General features: G+C 36.7%; 1 protein-coding gene across 1 annotated transcript in view; it reads left to right on the plus strand.

Moving 5' to 3' along the window:
* Positions 1-8954, plus strand: part of CNTNAP4 (contactin associated protein family member 4) — a 246442-nt gene extending 237488 nt beyond the window's left edge. Inside the window, exons 22-24 of the mRNA XM_074856318.1 lie at positions 1387-1605; positions 1967-2038; positions 6142-8954. Of these exons, the coding sequence (XP_074712419.1) occupies positions 1387-1605; positions 1967-2038; positions 6142-6335 (485 nt within the window). The 3' untranslated portion in view covers positions 6336-8954. The remainder of the gene's footprint in view (positions 1-1386; positions 1606-1966; positions 2039-6141) is intronic.
* Positions 8955-9641: the final 687 nt, after the last annotated feature.

Genomic DNA, 9641 nt, shown 5'->3' on the forward strand with positions numbered 1-9641 from the left:
ATTTTCACTATTAACCTAATTGTATTGGGGAGTGCATTGTACACTGGTATTTAAAATAGTTATGGTAGCTATTGGAAAGATCACCAATTCATTCATAGGTTCTAAGACAAGTTGGAGGTGACAATGAATGAGATGAAATTCCCATTTTATTTGCACAAAACTTGAAGACATGCTTGCCTTAAGAGTCCTCTTTTAATAATCAGTACTTCCAGAGTTGCTTAAATTAGAACTGTCAGAGTAAGTAAACTGTTTTCCCTTTCCGAAGTATGCGTTAGTGAGCTGGTGAATAGAGAGCTCTGACAGGGTACTGTCCTGGTTTCAACCAGGGTGGAGTTAACTTTCACTGGAGTATTTCATAACATGTGATGTCATGCCCAGGGCTAAAGGGGGGTGGGCGCTCTCTGGCAGGTGCAAGATTTTCGAGTCCTACCCAGGTGTGTGTTGCTGTGGGGGCGGTCACTGCTCTCGGTAAGCCACTGCTGCGTTTTACCCGTTTCTTTTTGGACTCATTATTGTTACTGTTGTTCTCTTGTTATATTTAGTAAGTTCGTAATTTTTTTTTTTTTTTTTAATTCAACCTACGAATTCTCTTCTTTTTTTTGTCCCTCCCCTATTTCACCAGAGAGGGGAGTGGGGGGGACGTGAAAGGCTGGCCACGTGGCATCTGGCTGCTGGCTGAGTTCAAACTTCCACAAGTACATACATGCAGAAAGGTAGCTCAAGAGAATAAGAGGGAGGGTGTTTATTCTTCTTTTTTTTTCTTTTTTTTCTTTTTTTTCTTTTTTTTTTTTTTAATTTTATTTTTTTATTTTTCCTTAGTGGGAAAGATAATGGCATTGTGTTTAAAATGGAACACCATTCATTTTTTAGAATTTCACAGAAAATATTTTGACAGATATGCGGGATCTGAGGTCTTCAGGGAGTTTTTGTTTTGACAGACGATGGTGATGGGATGGAGTAGATATATGAATCTGTGGAAAGAATATGATCCAATAATGTACATATTTATGAGCAGAAATCTAATAAAATATGTATTTTTCATGAATGCATTCTTCATCCTTATCTTTTTGCAGAATGAAAAAGTGTTGGATTTTAATTTAAATATTTTAGTAATATTTGAATATTTTTGCTTTGGAACTTGCTATAGTAAGTTAAAAGCATTTGCCTCAGCAGACTAGCAACTCATCTATTAAAAAAAAGGGTTGAACTTATCTGACTGTCTTTTCATTAAAGACAGACAAGAAAGGGATTCAGTGAATCTACATATGTTGCTGTAACTCAGATATACTCAGAGGAACACAGGTTAATTATTCATTTATTCTTCTGTCACTTTATTTTGTACATTTGCACTATGATTAATTGTGTTCTGTTCCTTTTGATTAATAGAAAACAGCGATGTAGATGAGGAGACTATGAAGGCAAACTCTCAGGGGTTTATTGGATGTCTCTCTTCGGTGCAGTTCAACCACATTGCTCCTTTGAAGGCTGCACTGCACCACAGCAGCTCAGCCCCCATCATTGTAAAGGGACGCTTCACTGAATCCAGCTGTGGTACTTTAACTGGAGCTGACTCAACATCAAGTGAAACAACCCATTCATTTGCAGGTAGCATATGGTTATCAGTTGTTCTCATCTCTGAAGCAAAATCTAAATAGAGTACTCATGACCTGAATCACAACTACCTTTTATTTTTTTTCCATGTGGGTTAACACATCAGGAGTACTTTGAAAAATAATTCTCTTTTATATGTACTTCTTCTTCTTTAGCCTTTCTCTTTCCCTCTGAATGTTTACATTTTTCTCTTTATCTCTGCAAAGTATCATCTATATCACTCTTGTTCTTTGCATGTTTACAGACCCACAGTACTGCCACTGCCACTGTACTATACTGTACATGAGCTGTAATCATGTAAGAATTTATTGAAAACTCTCTATTTGTCTGTCACTTTCCTTTTTTTCTGCTGCAGATCACTCTGGACCAATAGATGAGGGAGAGCCCTTAGCTAATGCAATCAGAAGTGATTCTGCAATTATTGGAGGTAATAGGAACTATAACAACTCCATGAGAACAGGAACCTTTTTATTTCTAATAACTGTGAGTCTTTCAGTGCTGAAGTGAAGTCAGTTTAGTTTTGTGTGCATAAGGAAACTAATAAAAAGACTATTACAAGTGCTAGACAGACAAAAATCAAGCTTTGTTTTAAAATACAATCAGAAGCTTTCATGTTTTCTTATTACATAAATTTATGCTATCAGCATTGGAACAGTCTGTTGAAACACAAGACACTAACAAGATTTCCAGCCTGCCTAATGCTAGTGTCTATGATTTTAAAAAGCACTTGAATACATTGTGACAAATGGCATATGTTCAAAAAAGGACAATTTTTGCTCCTTGACTATACCAAAAAATTACATTTTGCTACACAGTCAAGGTCAGAATCTTCTTTAATTAATGTGAACAACACAGATTTTTCTTGAGAAAATGGGGTCTAACACTGCTTGAATCAATCTTTTGACAGACTGAAGCAGGTTCCATTCAGGTTCTGCATGTGGAAAGCAATGTACTCTTGGACAGACCATCACTAACATTGATTAACAGCTTAAAAATAAAATGCATGTTAAAATAATAATCATAAAAAAATACTGTTGGTTTGAAATACCATTTCTCCTTTATTTTCTTACTTTGTCTTTTGGCCACTTTCATCAGCTCAAATAGAACTACAAATGATCATTCACAAACTTTTTTCAAAACACTTATTTTGAACAGAGGAATAGAGGAACCATGTACACAGTTCAATTGCTCCTAAAGTGAATATGTTGACAGTCCTTTATTTTTTATGTCCATCAGAACAAATATGGTATAAAGCTTAGGACAGATGTCTTGTGCTTAAAGTACAGGACTGGTAATCAGGATATGCAGGTTCCATTACTGTGTCTTTCTGACTGACCATCCTTAAGCCAAGATCCATCTCTTTTGTAGTGGGGAAGCCTACCTATTCTGTCTCTTTAGTAGGAATGAAGATTGTTCAAGTGAGCCTTCATTGGGAGAGTTTGGGATCTGGGACCCTAAGGAGAATTTCAGTTCCTGTCAGTGGTATTGGAGCAAGTGTATGGCTATGTCAATTCAGTTTTTTTCTTTCAAGGAATAATACTGTCTCTTGTGACAGTCTTCCCTTGTGAGAATTTCTGGTGGTAGTTCTTCTCTTGGGAGGAAGTGATGGAAGGAAACTTGTTTTCACTCATGAAGATGGTATTTTCGCAGTATAATTCACTGTTTCAATTTCCATTAGTTTTCAACAGAAAGAGGGCAGGGGGAGGGAAAGGTCATCCCCTCCATCTTTTAAATTCTGTATAGGTTTCCTTTCTAAGGGCTTTAAAAGCCTCAGCAGACAAATGACATAGTGGGATTTAGCAGAATAAAGCTGCCGAGACATCTCACTGAGGATAAATGCATTTAGGTCTACAGAAGGTGGAGTTAAGATAAGAACCTGCAGTCACCTCTGTGTCTGCAATTTAAATAATGGTACCCGGTCTGGTCAATGCCTGCCAACAGCATGCTACAAGGTCAGTGACCTTTAACAGAGCAGTGCTAAAGATACTAAAATAAGAGGTAATAAAACCTATAAGCTTCCTTGCTTGTAAAATGATACTTATGTCTGTATATTTTTATACACACAAACATTGAGAATTTTACCACTGAATTCAGTGAGGTCAGAATTTAAAACTATGGTTTCTGAGTTCATCTACACGTCTAACTTTGTCAAAAATTACTTTGCTGTTTCAAAAGATAAGTATTATTTTACATAAATATCTGTACATAAAGATCACTTTATGTACTAGATAATTTAGTGGGGGTGGTGATTTTTAATAAGAAAGTCATTTTTGAACTTCAAGCTACTATAGTTACAGTCTTTTTAAGATAATAATAAGCTCACAATTTTATTGTTATTAAACACATTTGAGAATATGCACTCACAATTCTTCTACTCTTTAACTATGGTTGTTTAAAAGCCAAAATAAAGCAAGCTGTACAACACTCAGTAAAGTTTAATGTAAGCACCCTTAAATGAGTATAACTGAGAATTGTACCAATTCAGCTACCTCAGACAAGGCAAGTTTATAGACAAGCCCTTAAAGGAAGCATGTACTGTGACTGTGAAACAAAGGAATGACTGTTATATTTAATCTAAATAAGAGCAAGATTCACTCAGATTATAGAGTCTATTCCAGAAAAGAAGATACTAAACAAAAATGTTTTTATTCCTACCATTAAGGATGGCTGCACATATTAGAGAATGAAAAAAATGATGTGCTGAATTTTGGATCATCTTTTTTTATGTACAGTGCTAAGGGACTATGTATTTTTATTTTTCTTGAAGTAGTGGCCAAGTTATGCAGCAGATTGTTCCTTCATCAAGTGCAGCTGAGCCACTGCATTACAACTGTTTTCCAGACTGTTCAGTGCTTTTTTCTTTCCTTCAACCTAGTCTTGCTTTCTGCCTCTTTGATAAGCACTTTCTGCTTCCCTTCTGTTTCATTTCTCCTCAAATTTCTCTCCTGCCCAACCTCTGAATCATGAACTTGAGGGCCTGAGACCATCATGAGAGGATGAGTGTGAAAGAGAGGAGATGGGCTGGAAGTCTGTAAGGTCACGCTTATCTCTGTGGGAAGTATCTCTTTCCTCACAGTTCCTAATCTGCGCTAGGAGCAGCACGCCCTGGTAACAGTCCAATAAATCTTAGTCGCCTTTAAAACGAAGCACTCATTCCATTTAGTCTCTTATGTGTTAGGTATGTGGCATATATGTTACCTGATGAGTCCCCTATATAAATCTTATGCTCCTGCCTCTTTGCCTTCTAACTGATCAGCTAGAATACCATAATGCAGGTGGCTGTACTGATGATGATTTTACCCTACCAGATGGGGCTGTTAAAGCTGTTGGAAAAGGAAGCTTGCTCACTACCATATGGGTAGGCAGGGACCTTGTTTACTTATGAACCCAAAGTCATGCAAAGCAGAAACACACCTAGGATGAAGTTGAATATGAAATAAGCCTTTATTTCAGTATTTTAGTATTTTAACCAGTGTCTATTCATTATAGTGATGCAGTTACAGAAACGTAAGCCTTAGCTAACATAGATCATGAAAATCTCTTCATCTAATTGTGTTGTACCAAAGGCAGTCAAACAGAGTAGGGGTTTTCTTCATGAGGCAGAATAAACTGCAGAATTTCTTTCCCATTTGACCTGATGATAGGTGGCTATAAACACTAGCCAATTTCCACTGGAGTGCCTATGATGAACTGGTTTACATTTCTTTTTTTATAAATTCTCCTCGTTAGCTGCAGTGTTTAGTCAGAACCAGTCATCTGTGGTCTGAACTAATTTGTGTGGAGTACTGGATATGAATAGGACTAATTCTATGAAACCATTTTTACTGCAGAGTGTCTGAGGCTTGAACTTTGTGGTGTACGCAGGCAGGGCTGATAGAGGACCTGGTTCAGAAATCCAGATTGGTATCTTTGTCCTCAGCCTGTTCTGCCTTGCTTCTGCTTTCCAGATTTCTTCACCAGTCCTGAAGCAGTGATAGGAGACCTGATTGGCAGGTGAAAGCTCATGATGGGACATGTGTCCCTTTTCCCTCCTGATGACATGTGGCATGAGAAAGTGTCCTGAGTGACTAAGGAAAGGGAGAGTACTTTGTCCAATACTCATAGGAGTTGGGGGAAAGGAGAAAGTCATAATAGTGTCCTTTGTGCTGTCCCACTGTCTGGCAGGAAAGCCCCTGAAAAACAGCTCCTCAGATCTGCAGTGGCTTGAATTCTCAGCCTGACAGAGAGCTAGGTTACTGTTAGGTTACAGCTACTGTAACCTAAGGCCCCTACTGCTCTTCCATTCAAAAGTTTAAAAAATTATAGTATTCTGTGGAAATTTTTTTTGGTACAAGTAGTGTGCAAAATTTCAACACAATTACCATAAAGCTTATACTACAGTGCTGTTTCTGGTTTGAAAGCAGCTATGTTTTCTGATTTCTCGGGCTTCCCTGTAAGACCCTCTCTTATGTGAGGGAGGGAGTCATTCCTTCTTTGTCCTACTCTCTGTCCCTTGAGTTATTATTTGATTTTTCTCTTTTCTTCTCCTAGGTGTGATAGCAGTCGTGATATTCATCCTACTTTGCATCACTGCCATAGCCATACGCATCTATAAAAAAAAAGGCATATACTCAAAAAATGAGGCAAAAGGATCTGAAAATGAAGACAGTGCTGAATCTGCACTGAAGAGTGAGCTCAGCATGCAAAACACAGCCAGTGAAAATCAAAAAGAATACTTCTTCTGATTGGCATTCATGATTTTATTAAATATAATAATGTGACAGTCTGACTTTCTTGTTAAGCCAGGGGCTCTCAATGAACAGAAAAAGCTCTTGCACTCTACAGTAAATGCAACGGATTTGAGACTTATTATACTACATATGTTCAGTCTCAGTGACTGCTATAGGGGGCTTCTTTAAATTACATGCATTTCTTAGTTATTATACTGTAAATGCATTTTATGTAACAGTGAATTAGATATTGTAACCAATTTCATTGTTGGTAGTTTCCGACTGTTCTGATGTGACCTTCTACAACTGAAGTTTAACGTACATACTGAATATGATTTTTGAATGGGAAAATTGTTATGAAGTTGTTCCTATACTTTTCTTTAAAATTTGGTTCTGGAATTTTGTTCAAGGTGAAAGGTGGATTCTAATACTTTGTGTTACTAAAGAAATTCTGCTGTGTTGCATTATAGTGATCCCTCTTCATCAAACTGAAAATGCCTTTTGAACTGCTGTTGGCTGGTGTCAGCATCTGCTTGTGAGCCATGGAGTTTGGTGTCCAAAACAAACTGTACTCTTTCCTCTGGGATGTGACCAATGTCATCACTATCCCTTCTTTTTGACAAGCCTAGCAGGACTTAAAATTGAAGGGTGTGCTATCTGTTGAAATGCTGTAAAATCTCTTTTGCAGTAGGTTCTCACTTACGGTCGAGTGATGGCACCAAGTCTCATGCACATTCTAGGCTTTTTAAATAAAATTGAGGTCACAAAAGGCAAAACGTCTGCTTGGAAAGGTCAAGTAATATATTAACAATAGTTAAATTATCATGCGTGAAAATACCAAAAGATGATCAAGGTTATTGTCCCTGGAAATTAATAATGTTTCTTCTGTCAAAAAATAATGTTCTGTGCACTATCTGGGATGTATTCTCTGACAAAATTGTGTCTACGATCTGCTCCAGACCTCAAAATTAAGTTGTTCTAAATTATAGAAATTATTTATGATTATTATGATAAAAGAAGTAGGGCATTTAGAGTCTAGTACAGTGGCTGCCACTTGAACACTTTTGTTCTTCACTCTTAATAGTACCTACTATACCTCTGTGAAATAAGGTCTGGTAAAACCACTCAAAATTAAACAGGTGCTTACTATCCTGACAGAGTAAATGAGAGCTGTCTATGATGTTGTATAAACAAATTGTCAAAGATGAAGGGTAGATTTGAGTTGTCTAAAGAGAAGATTTTAAGGTTGCTTTAAACACCATAGGGCATCTGAAATACTCATTGCCTGGTGGGAATATCACAAGTTCTACAGAAGTTATGTGTCTTTTGGAAGAGACATCTGGGATTCAGATAGAATACCCTAAGACATCAAAAATAGCACTAGATACCAATATTTCTGTAACTGACCCTCACATAAAGGATTTTTTTGGTTTTTCCTAGAAAGAAGACTGTGTGCCTAGAGCTTGGATATGAGAAAAGAATCAGGAATTCTGTGCCCTAGTAGACTTGAGTTTAAAATTTAAACAGCTTTCAGAATTGATTTATATCCTTTCAGTGAGGAGAATCAAAGCTAGACCCTAGACTGTGAAGTTTAGAAAATGTTTGTCATAGATACCCAAGAACATTTTAAAGACATGGAACCTGACATGGTGTGCCAAAACTTTTAATATGTAATTTTCTTTACATAATGGTAGTTGTAAATATAGATGTCCAACAGATACTGTCTTTTAAAGCTTATTTTCTTCCATCAATCTTTACTTTCTATTTTAAGAATTCTGCAGTTCCTTTTCTGCTTCTTCCTGTACAGCTTTACTTCCCTTTTAGGAACAAATTATTTCATTTTTTTTTGAATCTGGACGCTCTGCAATCAGAAATTGTTCAGATTAAGATGCATTTCATTCTTGTTCTTCTCATTTTTGCAATTCTGTGTGCATCTCTGATAAATTAATCAGGCTGAGGACCCAGGATCAAGAACTACGTATCCATGTCATGTATATGTTAGCGTATTCACTGATACAGTTTGCTTCATGACAATAGGTCACCTATAGAAAAGACAAAGCATGGTGAGGGAATGATACTGGAGTATTCCAAATAAGTGATAGGGATGAGAATACTGTTTTGTGTATGGGGAGTGGAGGAGATGAAAGCCTTACATGGGTCATGAGAAGAAGACCTTGACTTGTTACATTTGCTACTTTGGACCCTCACAGTCTAGCTAGTTGCTTTAAAGTGAAGGTTATGACCTACCTTTTAAGAGTCTGGCCTAAATTGTGTTGAATTCAAGAGGAGTCCTTCCATGGACTTCTCTAACTCAAACCCTCTGAATCTCAAGAGGCTTTCCTTTCCTGTGATAGATATGTCAATGTCCACTCTCATGTGTCACTTATATCAACAAATCTATCAGCAGTGATGAGTCCCAGTCAATTCTGTTTTTATCAACGTTGGATGTAGTAACCATGTGGAACAAAACTTGTATGATGGTGTTGATTATAATGCATTAGATCACCAAAATGCACATCCTGATTTCATGATAAAAGACAGACTATTCATATAAGAGTTACTCATATACTACTCATATATTCATAACCTAATAAAATATACCCACACCAGGACAGGTTGGAAGTATGCAAACCTAACTGTTCAGTCTCTTGCTTTTACTTCTATTTCCTTGTTTCTTGTGTGTCTTGATGGAGAGAAAGGTCTCTTCCCTTACTTGATTTCCTTCCAAATGAATAATTATTTTCTTTCCCTATTCCTTGAATTTTTAAAAGCAACAGGAAGGTAAAAGCTGCGTAAACCCCTCTTTCACAGACTAATTAAAAAAGGGGGGAGAGGGCAGAAATACCTGTATGGATGGCACATTATTTCATTCAAAGATCTTTTTAAGGCATTTTATTATGTGAAGGATTCTAGGGGGAAAAACAGAAACGGATTTGTTGAATACACATCTATCTCCAGATTTGTATTATACAATAATTATGTCTCTCTGAAGATGCAAATGCCAATTTTCATCCGTTGGAAGAGTGACCATATAGTCATCACCCAAATCCGAAATATCCGTTCATAGTCAATGAAGCAGCATTTTCCATTACTTGCTGCATTTCTATGGGTACACAAAAATGGTGGCACCGAAGTGCACTGAGACATCATAAAACATTGTGCTGTCCCTTTTTTGATTCTCTATTCCAGTGTGTGACCTTTCACCTCTCTGTTAATAAACACTTTTTAAAATAAATGAGGAAAATATTTTTAAAAAAATTTGTATTACAAAGTTTAAAACTGACAACAATGTACTGATTTTTTTTTAAAACAGTAAAAATA

Source organism: Strix uralensis, chromosome Z, assembly GCF_047716275.1.
Source record: "Strix uralensis isolate ZFMK-TIS-50842 chromosome Z, bStrUra1, whole genome shotgun sequence".
In the NCBI taxonomy this organism is placed as follows: Eukaryota; Metazoa; Chordata; class Aves; order Strigiformes; family Strigidae; genus Strix; species Strix uralensis.